This window comes from Myodes glareolus, chromosome 16 (assembly GCF_982192425.1).
Source record: "Myodes glareolus chromosome 16, mMyoGla1.1, whole genome shotgun sequence".
Lineage (NCBI taxonomy): Eukaryota > Metazoa > Chordata > Mammalia > Rodentia > Cricetidae > Myodes > Myodes glareolus.
This window is the reverse complement of record NC_142041.1, coordinates 16,282,421-16,299,901: the sequence shown is the minus strand read 5'-3', so window position 1 is coordinate 16,299,901 and position 17,481 is coordinate 16,282,421. Positions and strand designations below refer to the sequence as shown.

At 34.8% G+C, this 17,481-nt stretch overlaps 1 protein-coding gene across 3 annotated transcripts in view; it reads left to right on the top strand.

Annotated features, from left to right (window-relative positions):
• Window positions 1–17,481, top strand: part of Sntg1 (syntrophin gamma 1) — a 482,604-nt gene that overhangs the window by 295,547 nt on the left and 169,576 nt on the right. For all 3 annotated transcript variants that reach the window (XM_087897100.1, XM_087897099.1, XM_087897101.1), the window contains 4 exons: window positions 6,302–6,358; window positions 8,471–8,528; window positions 9,556–9,599; window positions 9,688–9,729. In XM_087897100.1, the coding sequence (XP_087753226.1) occupies window positions 6,302–6,358; window positions 8,471–8,528; window positions 9,556–9,599; window positions 9,688–9,729 (201 nt within the window). The remainder of the gene's footprint in view (window positions 1–6,301; window positions 6,359–8,470; window positions 8,529–9,555; window positions 9,600–9,687; window positions 9,730–17,481) is intronic.

Sequence of the window (17,481 nt, the reverse complement as noted above, 5' to 3'; positions counted from 1 at the left end):
CATCTGCATTTTTAGAACATGTTGTTCTGTTCCCAGCTCCCTTTTTAAATGGTTTTCTTGGCATTTGTTTTTATATTTTAGTTCCTTTTGTATTTTAGACTTCAGATGTATAGCTGGAAAATATTTTGTTTCTCTTCTCTGACCTGATTATTCAAGTGATTAAAGGTTTTCCTCACGGTACAGAAGACTTTTAATTTTATGAATCCTCACTTGCCAATTCTTTACTTGGCAGCCAGAGTCTTGTACAGAAAATCCATACTTGATCCTATATCCAGGAGTGGGTATTTATTATCATTATCATTATTATTGTTACTATTCTTTATATTCTTTCATTTATGAATTTCTAATTTTGTGGCCAAACATTGAGATCTCCTGTACATCTGGAATTTATTTTGGCTCAGAGTCAAGTTTCATTTTTCTACATGTTGATATCCAGTTTTTCTGACATTTTTTTAAGGATGCTGACTTTTCTTAAGTGTGTGTTTTGATTTCTTAAAACATGACAGCTGTAGGTATCTGGACTTCTTTCTGGGTCCTTAATTCTATTTCATTGATAAATATACCTATTTCATTTGAGTTCTATGCTATTTTAGTAGTACAGCTTGAAACAATATATGCCGATAATTCCTCTAATATCCATTCCTTAACTAGCCCCAGATAGTTGGCTAGCTTTCTGCTACCAGACATAATTTCCCTGATGTTCATCAGGATCTAAGCTTAAGAAGACGGCTGTAGCTACATCTAACAGGTGTCACACTTAACTAATATTATTAGTTGTTTCCCTCCCTTAGAAACTAGAATAGCATCTGCTTGTACTATGAAAGCTATTTCTCAGCTAAGAGGCTTTCCAGTCAAATCTAGCTCAGCTATTGTGTGCTACATCTTAAGGCCCAATGTCTTCAGCAGTCAGAACTTTACTTCAGCCCCTAGGAGACAATCAAGGCTAACAGCACTAACCTGTGTTGTTTGAGGAGTCTCGTGGACTTCTCTGACCAGAAACTTGAAATCACATTTCTTATGCCTGCTATTTGGGATTTTGTTAGATAGTTTATGTCTTTTTGGAAGGAGCAGTGTCATCTCGAGTGACATAATTCATTTAAACTACATATATAAATATGCTTATGCATATATAATTATTTATATATGCAGTTTGTATAATTTAGGTAAAGAAATACAATACAATTATTGCCATCCTAATGTTCTTTTCATTCCTTCTGCCTTCTTCTAAATTAATATTTCTTTCCCCTTCTCAACTAAAGATATTCATTTTTCCCTTCCCCATCATATGACTTTCATCCTGCTATTTCCTCTTGCGGTTCTCCCCTCGCCCAGAGTGTCCCTGTTTCTAAAGTTATACAAAGTTATATATTCACTTCTGAAGGTTTTGGACTAGTAATATCAATGAGAGAAAACATGCAGTATTAGTTTTTCTGGGATTGGGTTTACTCAATCAATACAATAATTTCTAGTTGTAAACATTTACCAACAAATTGTATGCTTTTATTTTTTCTTTGCAACTTAATAGTGTTCAAATTCACACATGAATTTTGTATCTATTTTTTAGTTTAAAGATATTTATTTAGGTTGATTACATTTTCTGGCTATTGTGAATATAGTGGCAATGAACAGGGCTGAGCAAGTATTTGTGGAGTATGACGTTAACTCTGGCATTCTTGTTGTTCAAGGCTGTTTTGTCTGTCCTGAAACTATTTTGCTTCTGCATGAGTTTAAAGACCATTTTTTAATTTTTTCTGAAGAATTTCATTGGAATTTTTGGTGAATTTTTCTTGAATCAGTAGATTATTCTAGATTGTATGGCACCCTTCAAGATATGAATCCTACAAATCCATGAGCATATCGGGGATGTGCTGGTCTCTCTTCAGGTGTCTTTTGCAGTATTTCTTCCTTCATTGTTTTAGAATATTCAACTCAGAAGTCTTTCACTTCTTTGGCAAGATTATTTCAAGTATTTAGCTCCTTAGGTTATCATGATTTGGATTATTTCCTTGAATTCTTTCTCTGTGTATTTGACATTGGCCGACAAGTAGGCTACAGATTATTGTATGTTAATTATATTGTATATTCTATCCTGCTACTTTGGTAAATGTGTTTGTCAACTTTACCACAATTCTGCTAGACTCTTTTGGATCTGTTATGCATGAGGCTTATAATAACTTAAGTGATTTAAAAATGAATAAAAGAGTTGGAAGATTCACAGTTTCTGACTTTAAAAAACTTTCTGTGGCTAGACATTGGCACCAGCAATGATGATTTTCTGACAGGTGCATACACATAAAGGAAGGGGAGTCGGGAAATAAAATCCCACTGGCAATCAGTTGCTTTCCACTGAGAACACCATGACTAACAGGGAAACAATCAATTCCTCCTCAAATGATGTTGGAACAACTTGATAGACACATATAAGTTAATAAGATTGAATACCTGCTTCACATTACATAAAAATGTTATTCAAATTGAATAAAATTTAAGTGTAAGAAAAAGACTATTCAACTGTAGACAGAATCTTACGTAGCTGTAGCAAAGAAAAAATTGTTAAATTGTCATTCATCAAAATTAATATTTTTTCTTCAAAGAACACTTTTTAAATTAAAAGATGAGACACAGAGTGAGTAAACACTGTTTCTCTAGCATGTGACTATTGTCTAGAATACATAAGGAATTACTGTAGCTGGGTAATACAATTGGTAACCAGAAATTGGCCAAAGAATTTCAATGATTATTTTTCAATAGAAGTTATATAGGGAACGAGTTAGTAAGTGAGAAGATGTGATCTTAGAAACACCATCTGAAGACAAGGGTTGCTGCTTTACCCCACTGAAACAGCTTCAATTAGAACAATAGGCAACGGCAGGTCTGAAGCTGGAATCTTCAGCTACTGGGAAGGGAAGGCTAGAGTCTCACTGCCTTTGGAAGCAGTTTGATTTCTCAAACATACACTTTGGTTGTAGCAAAGATAAATAAGACACATGTCTAAGCAACTTTTCATACTCAAGACCACAGCATGACATTCATGCGAATCAAAGAAACAAGTCAAATGTAGGCCTTCTGTGAAAGAATGCATACATGACCAAGGGTACAACCGCAGTAGATTGATAATTTCATATGGAAAATACAAGTAAATTCTCAGTCCTAGCCCTTCTTCAGTAAGAGGATGCCTAATTCCTTCTGAAAATAGGCTACATGGACTGTCTGACACTCATCCTTCTGCTCTCACTACAAGGGTTTCCTTTCCCCAGCCAGACTCAGAGTGACAGCATGTCTGTCAACAGAAAAGATCACTTATCTGAGTCTTAAATGAGTAAACCTCCCTACTCCATAAGAAAAATGTTCTTTAAATATGCTGGCCTCATAACTAATGGAGCATTATAAGAACTGTAACTCTGTATGAGGACTTCCTTTCTCTGGGTAAGCCTGTATTCACTGCAGCCTTTCCTACACCTCTGCCTAGCATTTCCACAGCTCAGTGAAGACCTCTTTTAAAACTTGTGTCTCTGTTCTGATTTTATGTGTGTCTAATTTGCATGTCTTATCCCCAGGCCAAGGTTTCCGGATGCACTGTAGCACATGCATGCAGCAGACTATTATTTAAAAGGAATGAAGCGCTGATGCATTGATACATAATAAAAAGGCAAAAGCAATACCTCCTATGTTATTTAATTATGGTGAGGGCCCAGTGTGCAGCTTTAGAGAGACTAAAATTAGAAGAATGGGTGCTGATTTGCATAATGGAGATGGTTTATTTTAGAAAAATCAAACAGATTTTTAAGTAATAGAGTGTCTAGTGCTGTGAGACACACAGAAGTAAGAACATGAACATTTGAAGTAATTATATAATTTTCTCACATTGCCATTCAAGTTTGGACCCCCTTCCTTAACTTCCTAAACGTTATGATAAATAAGCAGATGTTGCTTGCCCTGTGCTCTAAAGTTTTGTAGCCACTACTACAAAGCTACAAAACTGGGGTCTTTGTCACTGTGCTTCCCCTGTTTAGATTATCCTTTTGCCAGCTCCACAGATTGTCTTGTTAGAATGTCAAATGAAGAAAATCAAAGTATGCCATCCATTCAGTCTGACTTCTCTTACTCGCCCACATGAATTTCAGGTCTCACTTTTTCATTCTAAGACTACCTTTTAAAACTCAGGTTGACAGTTCATGAAGAAACTAAGCCATGAATTTTGTATCGAAGGGTTTGGAAGGAGGAAAGGGAAGGGAAAATGTGATTATAATCTCACAAGAGTTTTAAAAGGGAAGTAAGAGAAAAGACGTTTGAAGTGTACAGCAGAGCTGAGAGAAAGGTATGGGAACTTCCTGTGTTCTTCCCACTCCTCGACTTCTTTATCTCTTGACAGAGTGAGAAATCATTTTGTCATAAGGGACCTGCATTGAGAAGCCATTCCACACCTGTTATCAGCTCCTCAGCACTCCTGGCCTTCAGCATGAAAACCATTTCGCTGCCAAGCAGTGTCCTCCTATTCACCAATTCACTTCTTGCATATTTGACAATAATAAATATAACAGCTACAACTCTAACACATATTTTTGTATAAATACATTTTAAAACTGATTAGAAAATTGTCTAAAATTCCAGGACTAAGACTCATATGCAAAAGAAAGATTTACCTTGGTGTTTGTTTGTTTTCCTTTCCTTTTCTTGGTTGTTACACTATTATTTGTGAAAAAATTTTCTAATCCCTTGTCTATTTTATTTAAAATTAACACATAGTTAAGTTTAGTTTGGGTTCTGTGTTAACTACTGAGGTCAGAAATCTGAACAAGTCAATTTCAGTTCTTAGGAACCCGTACATCAGAAATTATCAAGGACTGTTTCAGTGAAACATTGCAAGTATTTTGAGAGCTAGAAGTGAATGTAATAGGTGCTTGAAAATCTGAAGCTAGCACAAGTCTTTACTCTTTTCCAAAGTTTGTCCATTCTTTCTTACTTGTTAAAAGAGCTATAAAAGTCTGCTCTTTATTTGAAAAATATATTTGTTTTTTTAACACAAATTCAGCACAGTTTTCTAAAGAATAATCTTTTTAGTTCATTGTTGTATTTACTTCATAACATAATATTAAATCCTCAAAATACTAAAGAATTATTGCATCTAGGATATATGATGCCCACTTACAGTAGCTTTTTAGTTTCATTATGTCCCCTTTTTAATTGTTGGTCTTAGTGCCTGTGTTATTTCTATTTTGTTCATGAAGTTGATCTCCTGTGTTAATGCATTCAAAATATTCTCCATTTTTTCTTCTATCTGGTTTACTGTATTTGGTTTTTCATTGAGGTCTTTGTTACACTTGGACTTGACTGTTGTACAGGAAGAGACATATGGATCTATTTGTGATATTCCACATACTAACATTCTATTTGCCCAGCACAATTTGTTGAAGATGCTTTTTTATTCTATATTTCTAGCTTCTTTATTAAAAAAAAGTCAAGTGTCCAATGGTGTGTGGATTTAGGTCTGAGTCTTTGATTCAATTCCATTAATTGATGTGACTGTTTTATGCCAATATTTCAGGTTTTTGTTACTACAATTCTGTAATATAGCATAAATTCAGGAATTTTGTGATACCTCCAGAAGTTCTTTACTGCATAAGATTGTTCTAGGTATCCTGTTTTTTATTTTTTAAATTTTCTATATAAAGTGGAGTATTTCTCTTTCAAGGACTGGTAATAAATGTATTGGAATGTTGATGAGGATTGCTTTGACTCTGTTGATTGCTTTTGGCAGAATAGTCATTTATACTATGTTAATTCTTCTGATTCATGAGTATTGGAGATCATCGCATCTTCTGATACCTTCTTCAATTTTCTTCTCCAAAAACTTGAATTTCTTTTGATACAGGTCTTTTCTGCTTCATTAACGTTACCCCAAGATATTTTATATTATTTGTGGTTATTGTGAAGGGAGTTTTTTTCTCTGATTTCTTACTTATCATATTTGCCCTTTGTATATAAGTGAACTACAGATATCTTTTATTTAATCTGATATTCAGCCAAATCACTGAAGATATTTATCAGCTGTAGAAGTTCCCTGATAGAATTTTTGGGATCACTTATGTATGCTATCATATCATCTGCAAGTGGCTATACTTTGATTTCTTTCTTTTCAGTTTGTATTCCCTGTAAAATGTTCTATCAATTGTCATATTTGAAGTATTTTTGTTTTCAAATATTTTCTTCCACATTTTAAACAGAAATTGAAAAAAACAATAGGAAAATGTATATTTAGTGTAAAGAAACACTTACCACTCTTAAATCTCTTCTCTTTCAGGAAAGAACGGTGACAATCAGAAGGCAGACAGTAGGAGGATTTGGATTAAGCATAAAGGTAGTCACCTTTCCAGTCTTTCTTTGCAAAGACTGAGCTGTAAAGGCTAACATTTTGTTTGCATGAAAATGTTGGTGACTCATAACAATACAAGAACGGCTCTGTGATGTTTTAGAGTAAACTGTAATCTGGGATGCTCTTATAGAACCTGACTATTGTTATCTTCTGATTTAAATATTACAAGAAAGGACTGGGAATGTTACCTAATATCAAGTAGAACTACTTCATAAAGAATTAGTTTCTTTATGAGTCTTCCCATTAATACCAACTATTCTGGTGGCAAAAAACTTTCCTTTATCATCCAGCAGCATGGGACATTGGTGGATAAAAAGGGAACAAGTCCCTATGGAGGAGAAATGAGAACAATTGAAGCATGAGTTGTATTTTATATTTATCATTTTACTCAATTATCACTTTGTTAAAGAGATTGGTAAATTTCATTTATCAATTCCAAGTTCTGGTCACAATATTTAAGAGTTTTTTAATCTGTACCGTGTTGCCAGTGTTGCCTGGTAGAAATATATCACTCATGCAGATTGTCATCATTGAGATGACTGAAAAAATTGAGAGGAAAAGGTGAATAGAGAAAATAAAAGAGAAAAAATAAAAATTGAGAGAATAATGCTGCATAGTAGGGATTACAGCATATAAATCCTGAAGACCTAGCACAACAACTTTGTTTCTTTTATCAATCTGACTTTCTGAATCATTAAATGAAGTTTATTAATCTCAATTCTTCAGTTAATATTTACTTACTTAGTACATTGTTTTTGGTGAATAAAGATATTTTATCCAGTTTCCGTTATGTATGTCAGAAAGGGGCATTTTGAATTTGTGGCTATTACCTATGATAAACATTGTCAAAGTGACTTAATGCAAAGAAACTCAATATTCAAAATATTTGTCTCAAAATATACTTTATGTGTATTTGTCATCAGTTCAAGCAAGGGACACATACAAAACTTATTAGAGGATTTTAAAATTAGGTCAAGGAACCATATATTTTTCCTTGTTTGCTTTAGCTAAATAGTCAGTGTTGTCACATGCTGAATTCATAGTCACATCTGCTAAAAGTAAGTTAGTGTCTCAACTAAGAATATCAGAACAAAAGAACTGGGTTAGTTAACTGTGAAGGCATCACCAGTAGAACCAATATTAGGTAGGTTTTAGCTTGTAGTTGTTCAGATTCAGAACATGGATCATGAGTTTTAGTTGCAAAAGTATGTATATCATTTTAAAATACATTGGTAGAAGGACACCAGCACATCTGCTTGGATTGCCATTCTAAATTTCCAAACACACATTATTAGAAGTAAAAACAAAACAAAACAAAAGCATAAACAAATAAGCGAAAAACAACAATAACTATCTCTGCCCTAACATTTGCTGAGAGATCAGAGCGTCTCACTACAGTGCCTACTGCTGTGTTATCATCATGTAAATGTGCAGATGGTCCCCTGGCCTTGATGCATGGTCCTCATTGTGTACTCTATGCACAATACTCTATTCTGTAGGCCTACCTTCCATAGCCACTAGAGCATGCTGTGTGCAGGTAGTCCCTTGATCTGACAATTGGTTAGCCTCTGTTTTCACACACAGGAGTCTAATACTAGCTAGGAAATACTGATGGTTCTGTCCCCATCACGCTTAGGCCCCTCCTGATTTAGTTTATAGGTTTGTGTGGGTAAAAGATCTCTCTGGTTATTTAGCGCTGAGAATGAATCATTGAAAGAATGTCTGTTTGGCAAAGCACACTAGTCAGAGAATTGAAATATATGAACATCCGATGCTTGGAATCCTAAGCAACAAATATCAAGATACCTTGCATCCTTTTTAATGGGTTTTGAGCAGAATGCCATTATGGACATGATTTTTTTTTGAGAAATAAAATTTTTTTAGTTAATTGTTGCTAATTTTTAAATATCATTATAGTACTTCAAAAAACTTAGCCAAACTTCATGGAAATGATGCTTACTTAAAAGAAATTCTATAAATTTGCTTTAATTCTGCTTGGTTTTTACTACATGTACTATTTATAACTTTCAGTGATTTTATATTTATTTATTGGCTAAAAGGTGGCTTAAAATATGATTTATGACTGTCTCTTTCTAGGGAGGTGCAGAACATAACATTCCAGTTGTCATTTCTAAAATCTCCAAGGAGCAAAGAGGTAATGTGCATAGCTAACCTTGTAGCTGTCAGTCCTCTGTAATGCCATGCTCATTGATTGGTATGTGAGTGGCTCTCCTGGATCCGCAGCTTCATACAGTGAGAGGTTAAGTCTGATTCTTCAGTTTCCCTGGGTCCTCCTACAAGAGAGAAAGGGGAAAGTGATAGGCTTGAATAGTTCAAATGACCGTATATGAATCGACCATGGATGAAATGATTATATATGAACAGCTTCTGAACTGTTGGTCAAAAACCCAAAAATCATGTCACATTCCATGGACAAATACAGATGCAATTGTTTCTCTCAATTTTACTCTCTTCCTTTGAGGCTACATCTAAAACCCATCATGAATATACAAATCAAGGGTTAATTGACAATTTATTAGGAAAAGAGCATAGTATTTCCCCAAAAAGCATGAAACTGACAGATTGAAAGTCTAAATCATAGATATTTGCACAGAGATATCATAGTATAAAGGCATTAAGAAAGTTGGTAACCCATTAAGAAAAGTGATCAATTTTTAATGAATATACATATATACATATATAATATGTACATATTATATCCATATATGTTAGCTTTTGAGAACTATTAATAACAAGCTTTGATCAAATTTGTATCATCACTCTGACCTTTCAAGATCAAAATACAGAGTACACAACCAGAATGTACAACCTGAGAAGTCAACCATGCTACTGTGGAAAGCCACATATCCAAGATTATTTGGACAGTACAAATTAGTCTTACTGAAAAAGAAAAAGAATCACAAAATGTTGGGAGGGGACTGATCATGTTTTAAGAGCTATAAGGTCATAAAATGTTAGAACCAAAAAGAAATGTCTGTCTATTTCAGCAACTGAAAAAAAGATAAATCATATTATTAATTTACATTCTTTGGAGATCCTATAAAATGCTCATAACTAGTTTAAAACACTTATAATTAGTTTACAGTTTTATCCTTAATTAAGACAAAACGCCTTATTTGTCTGACAAATGCCAAGGTGTATTCAATTGTTCTTATTCACAGCGGAGCTTTCAGGACTGCTTTTCATCGGAGATGCAATTCTGCAGGTATACATCTCATTATTGTCTTTGTGAATGCAAACAAAAGCCAGTTTATAATACACTATGTGAAACTGAGAATTACCTTCCATTGCAGATAAATGGAATTAATGTGAGGAAATGCAGGCATGAAGAAGTGGTAAGTTTGCTTTTTTCTGATGCTATCATTTCTCAGAGTCATGTCAATTATAAAGGTACAAAGTTATGTAGCATATTACGGATCTATCAATTCCTTCCAATCAATTCTGACTCTTAGAAATACAATTAAAAGTACTATCATAATGAAATGTATCTCAAAGTAAAATATATATCTAAAGTTTTCAAATGCTTGAAAGCTTATGACAAAAGAATTGATTTCTGTAAATTTTTAGACAGCATTTGGGGCAAATGGAAGTGTGTGTGTGTGTGTGTGTGTGTGTACAGGAGTGCATTTAAAAAAGAAAGGGGTGATGAAAAGGCAAGAAAAGGATTTGCCAAAATTTCATTGTGTTATTTTCTTGAATGTTTTTCCATGTTTGAAGGAGCATATAAAGACATTATAATTTAATATAACTGGGACATAGAACTGAGTTTCAGCAACCACTATAAATGGTTAAACAGTAGCTGTCTTTTATTCTGTGATTCAATACAAAGGTTAAAGAGTCCCTATTGCAGGTAACGAAATGGCATTATAAAACTAAATGAAAGTGTCAGACGTTTAGGGAACTATTGGTCACAATTGAATAAATACCATGAATTTTGTACCATTTCCTACTGAAAAAGATAAAGAAGAATATATTTAAAATATGCTCAAGGGTCAAAAAGAAGTTATTTTGATTCATTTATACATTTAAAGTCTCAGCCGGGAAGCTGCAAGTATCTGTGTAAAACTTCCATTTCCCAAGTAGTGCTCTGCAGAGAGCTGGATACCATGGTCTGCTGGTGTTTACCAATGTCTTTGTAGTCACAAAAGCATATTCAAATCATCCTTTTGGCACTCTGTGTTAAAAATCCTGTACAAGTCTCCGACTTCCTATGAATCTCTGCAGAGCAAGGTGACATTTCAAAGGACAATTTGCAGCAGATGAAAGACCAGCACAGTGCCTCTTCTGCAGATCCCAGGGTACATTTAAGTACAGTCACATAAACAAAGGAACTTTGTCTTCTGTCTTGGAGCTCATTACCCAGAAAGAAAAAAAACCAAAGTACATTCTCTTTTCAATCACATGCTGCTAGTTGGAATCATGCTTGTAATTTGTTCTTCAGAGGCAGGTAGCTAGTTCAGACCAACTGTGCTAGAACTTTATTTCATTACACAGATAATCATGGCATGGAAGATTAATACCAATAGCCTGACTTAGTATGGTGTGTATTCTGATTCTAAAGAAAGTCATTAAACATTGTATTGCTTATTATACATAGTTACTCATGATAAAGACATTTTTGGAGAAGCTTAATCCTATTAGCTTTGAAATACAGGTACCATTTTTGGTTGTTCTTTTTACTATTATTTTTGTTTGTTTGTTTGTTTGTTGAAACAGGGTCTCTGCAAAGACCTGGCTGTCCTGAAACTCACTATGTAGATCAGACTGGCTTTGAACTTGCTAAGATCTGGCTTCCTCTGCCTCCTCTGCATGAGTCACCAAATCAAGCTATACTAATGTTTTTATTTAACTGTAACCTTTGACTTAACAAAATAATTAGATATTTTCCCTCACTGTTTTAATTCCTTTGTGAATGGAATTATTACCTTACAGGAGCTGAAGTGTTAATTTCATGTTGAAGAACAAATGTAAATGGCCTGAAATTCACAAAAACTCAAAGGATATAAGTAAATGTGAAGTAGCATGCTCATATGGACAGTTCTGCAGTTCTGGATTCCAAAATAAATTGAGTGAACACAACAACAGGCTGGTTTGAATTTCTTTTTTCTTTCTTCCATATATAGTCTTTTCTTTCTTTTTTTATTAAAAATTTTACTTTTCATTTTACATACTAACCCTAGTTCTCCTTCCTCCCCCTTCTCCTACTCCCATATCCCCACTTCCAATCCCACATTCATTCCTCAGATAGAGTAAGGTCTTCCATAGGTAGTTAGCAAGGTCTGGCATACCAACTTGAGACAGAATCAAGCACTGCTCCTCTCCCCGTATCAAGACTGAGCAAAATATGCCACCATAGAGAATGAGCAAAGGAACCTCTCTTTAGTTAGTCCCTGGCATCATTAGAAATGATTAATTCAATACCGCTTGAGCGTCAGTTTTATTCTGTTGAGGGTTATCTTTTTTTTCTGGGTTTGAATGCAGGTTTGTGTCTGTGTAAAGTCATCATACACTGTCCACTGAGATCACTCAGTAGGGATTCATTAGCCAAATCCCTTAAATGATCTCAATGAACCACCTGTGTCTTTGTTTTTTTATGATATCTATTTGGACTTAAATCAGATCTGGGCTTCACACATTGCCCATGTCCTTTACTTGAAGTCTTAGAACAAGATTTCTGAAGAAGGAGAATTACAGGTTCCTCAGTATAAACTTAGAATCAGTGTGTCATGCCACCTTGGGCAGTGTGAGATGGTGTGGACACTGGGTCCTAAATCCCAGAAGCAATAATGTACAATTATCATCTAGTTGCTTTCTGATGATGTAGATTCAATTTATTGAATTTACGGTGTCTGTGCCTCTGTTATTCATCAGCAAGAATAAGCTGATGAGACCCAAATGATATATGATATAACGCATGATTCTTCTAACTAATATCACACAGAAAACAATGAGTTCCATTTTCTGTCTCTACACACACACACACACACACACACACACACACACACACACAAACATACACACACAGAGGCACGCAGACACACATAGATGTACATGTATATTGTTTTGATAGATTCCTGACAGGAATCTTTATGGATGTTCATGAGAAGAAGGACTTAGCCTTTTGAGGAATGAGAGTCTCTTTTTCATCTTCTTGGGACTTCTTTCTGTGTCTTATGTTCCTCTTCCTTCATGTTTCCAGGGATTCACCTGACTGGATCCACAAAGGAATAATAATAATAAAAAAAAACACAGATAGAGAAACTGGAATTGGGTAGACTGGGCTCTCTGGCAGAGAATCTGCTGCATCCTGGAAATCTCAGTGTATTTATTACCTGAAGAGCAGGGTGGGAGTATGCTGTAGACATCTGAACAAAGAATTGGTGTTTACTGCTATGCAGCTGAGCAAGGAGGCAGGTTTGGCTAATCTACATAGGAGCAGGGTCTTCGGAGGAGCTGTCTTCAGGCTGTAAACATAGAAAGCTATGGTAGAAAATTTCTGTACAACACAGTCAAGATTTATGCTCAAAATTGGAAAAGCTTTTTCTGTTCATTTGTCTCAGATCTAGGGAGGTTTTGGTACTCTTGTTAGGCTGAGGAATGGGAGTCCTTTATGTCTGTGGCCATGTCAATAGCACACATTCACACATGACTTCACTTGTTCCATACACTTGTGTGCACATGATTCATCACCTTTAAGCTTTTTCCCATGATATCAGAAGTCCCTAATGTTGGAGGATTTTTCTTTAAAGAGATCTATTTTCTTTGCTGTGTTAAAATTTATGCTGCTTGGTCAGGAATTGTGGCACACATTTATTATAAATGCTTGGGAGATAGAGACCTGTGGATCTCTGTGAGTTCAAGGTCAGCCTGGTCTATGTAGCAATTTTCAGATCAGCTTGGACTACACAATGAAACTGTAAATGTCTCAAACAGTAATGTAAAGAAAAAGGAAAAATGAAGAAAAAAACAAAGCAAAACAAAATTTAGATGCCAAAATGCTCCTGCCTTCCTTTCTATGAACTCTAACCACATCAAACTGACAGTCACCTTTATCTTGCTTTTCACATACATCTTCTCTTAATAAGGTCAAATATCAGAACTTGATTGTGTGACACCGTGTGAATTATACTGTCACTGATTCTATTCTGACAAAAACTCTACGTGACTCAAATCTGGTGGGTATGTGGGCAGATTTTGTTTTGTTTTGTAGAATTTAATAACAGAAAAAATGCAAAATGTTGGAAAAATATTAGAAAGAAGAAATATGAAAACAGTGTTTGACTTATAGCAATTATCATAAAGTATGAGTAGATGACTATTGTGCTTGATAGCTGTAAATAGGAAATACACCAAAATGCATAAAAAATACCAAAGATGCACTAGGAACCAATATCAGAAAAGAACCAACTGACTGGAGGGTTTCTAATTTCATTTTATTTATTTTATGTTTAACTTTTATTTTAGTTTGTATGTATATGGATGTTTTGCTTGCATATATTTCTCTGTACCACTGACATGGCTGGTGCTGGTAGAAGTCAAAATAGAGTATCAGACTCCTTGGAACTAGAGATACAGACAGTTGTGAGCTTCCATGTTGGTGCAGGAATGAAACTGTGGTCCTTTGGAAGAATGACTTACGCTCTTAATCACCGAACTTTGTCTCCATCCCCAAGAACCCTGAAGAAAGTAACATAACTGAGACTTCCATAAGTAAGACTTTTAAAATTAGTAAATCATCATCATGCAGAGCCAAATGAATGGATGAGTACATTTTTTCCAGAAGTTTAATTCTAAATAAGCATTTCTGCCTTAAACTTTATGAACGGCAGGAAAAGGTGTGCCTTCTTCTTCCCCCATGACTCTTACAATGAGAAATCATTTCATAATTTGAAATGCAAATAATTTTATCTTCATATTAAACTTGGGACATTGGATGAAGTTCTAAAAAATAAAACCTTCATATATCTTGTGAGAGTCAAATGAGGAACTTAAAATTTTATCATTTACATTAACCCATTTTAACAGGGAAGCAAATATTTAGAAACTAATACACAACGCTAATTACTAATATTTTCACTGTCTTAGTAGAAGTTTTACTTAACCCCAAAATTTCACATGGTGATAAAAAAGCAATGTTTCCTTCCCATTGATTTTAACCAGAAAACAATATTTCAATATTTATACCAAATACTCTAGAATACAGTTCTTATTTATGTATGAGCAGAAGCAAGGAGAGTGAACAAAGACCTCATTTAAGGTGTGATCCGGTGATACAGGCCACCTTAGGCAACAACAAATGAGAATATCATCCTACTCTAGATGATTCATTAACTGGCTCACCATTTAGAAACTGATTTTATGCAGTAATTGATTAATATCTTCTTCTGAATTTGAACCACTGTGGTCACTTTCCCTTTGAATTAATTCCTATCAAGGAAAGCCATCTGTGAAATTATTTAATTTTAATATTTTCAAATTGTTTGTGACATATTCATTGCCAAGACAAAATGGTCAGAATTGACAATGCCCATGGTGTCTAATTTTATAAAAATTGAAATATACAAAATTTTTGCAGTATTTGTTACTTAGACTTAATTGGTACCCATAAGAGTTTCCTTCTGTGAATTTGTGTCAGTCGCCAATTATATTGTGAAGTCTGAGGTAACATATTAATGACTGAATCTCTTCTTGACTGCTGATTTTCATTAAATTCTTATGTGTAGTCTTATTTTTTGAGCGAAGATAAAAAATATATCTCAAAATTTCAAAGTTTTAACTTCTGTAACAAAAGGGCAAATCCAATCCAGGCAAACTATTGTTTGGGTGGGCATTGCCAATTTCTTATATTACATTAATTTATTCTTTGACATTTTATATATGCCCACATCCTGTCTTTTCATTCTCCTGTTGCCGTTGAAGCCTTCACCCACTTCCTTCCTCCAAGTTACCAAGTTACCACCCACCTGGTAAAAGTTTCCTCCCCTGGTAGTGTGGATAAACCAAACAATGAAAACAACTTGAGAAGGTAAGGCTTTATTTAGCTGCACTTACAAGTCAAAGTGAGAATTCTGGGGAGGAATTGAAGGCACAAACTAAAGCTTCCTGGCTGGTTTTCCATGTGTTGCTTTTTTTTCCACCTTAATTTCTTGTACAAACAAGAATTATCTGCCCACAGTGGGCTAAGTTCTTCAACATTAATCCTCAGTCAAGAAAATATCCCCATAAGCATGCTTCTAGGATAGTCTGATGGAGGTGATTTCTTGATACCTTTCCACCAGATGACTCTGGTTATGTTAAGTTGACAAAACTAATGAGAACATATGTTAAAATATTTTGTTTTTTTTGTTTGTTGTTTTGTTTTTGTTTTTACTTTGTGTTCCACTGAGTTTAACCAGAGCCATCAGTGTAGGCATGGGTGTCAAGCTATCTACTACAGTCTGAGTAACTCACAGGTGGCTACATCACTGACACAATTACTTCTCCTCCATCAATTGGTTTCTCTGGGGATCCATGAGCCTTTTCCGGATCTATGACTGGATGTTTATAGTCTCAGTCACATGCAAGTCCTATACAGATTACGGTATATATTCAGTGATAAGTGCCTCAGCCAGTAGGACAGTGTTCCAAGGTCAAACGCACTATTATTCTACTCTTACATTCTTCCTACATCCTCTCCTGCAATGTTCCCTTAGCCTTAGGGAGAGTGATATGATTATCCATGTATTGGTGAGCAATGAAAATTCTCAGTATCTTAACTAGCTAGGAATTTTTATATTAACCTGTATGTGTTGCAAAGAGAAGCTTCTTTAATCAAGGGTGAGAACATAGTCTGGGGTTGTAAACAAACGTTTAAGCGACATTTTGACAGCACGTCAATTTAGCAAAATAAATTTCAACGCAGATTCATTCCTATAGCCCCCTGCTATGGGCCTTTGATGAGATAAACAGCAATTGGAATGAACTACGGGGCGGGACTTAGGTACAACAACAAAAAAAATCACATGGTTACTTCTATGACAGTCGTGCCATTATTGAGCCAGGAATCACATCTTTCTTTGAGAGTTGGTATTATAGCATGAAAAATATAGCACTGTTGCTGACTTTTCCACCCAGCTGCCTGTACAGCCAGTCCCACTACTTTGAATTCTGGCCAGCAGAGAGGAAGTCTTCAAGCGCAGGTCCACAATGATATCTTTGAATTCTACAGCCAATATTTGCAGTGTCTTCAGGATCAGATTCTTACCACATTGTTCTAGGTAGCAAACAATGAAACAACCATAGCCTATATAGCTTTATTTTATTTTATTTTTGCTGTGTGTGGCTATTGGACCATATTGACTAAGTACTTCTACAGAGGTGTCTCATACCTTTCAGTAGATCTTTTATTTAATAATCTATAGCTTCTGGGAACAGCAGTATCAATTTATGATATATACTAATTCTGTGTAAAGGAATTTTAAATAAATTATAAAGTAGTAGATTCCTATGTAATGTTTTCAAGCATTCTTAGTTTTCTTCATTCATGCCCTTGAACTCTAAGTTTTCTTCCAAACTCCACACCCATTCCTGTAATTGCCATTCCAAGTTTTCACATTCTCTATTTTCATAACATCTATGTTCTGCCATCCCTTCTGCCTTTAATTCTGTCTTCCTTGTAATGTCTTTTGTCTTGCTTCCTGGTCTTTATAGACATTCTAGTTTAAATAAGAAAATCTAAAAATTCAAATGTATATTCCACTCATAGGAAACATTGTGCTATATTTGAACTTCCGTGTCTTGTTACCACACTCAACAGTTTTTCTAGTTCCATATATTTTCTTGAAATGTTCAAAATTTCTATCTTTTTACAACTAAAAATTTCTATTTTGTACATAGAGTATGCTTTTAATATCTACCCATCTACAGATACACATCTAGGATGACTTCATTCCTTTGCTATTATGGAAAGGCCTGGAATGAACATGTATGTGCTGCTGTCTCTCTAGAAACATATAGAGCTCTTTGAGCATGCACCCTGGAATGGCATAGCCTTGTCATATGGTAGTTTTATTTCTGGCCTTTTGAGGAGCTTTCACACTGTTTTTCCA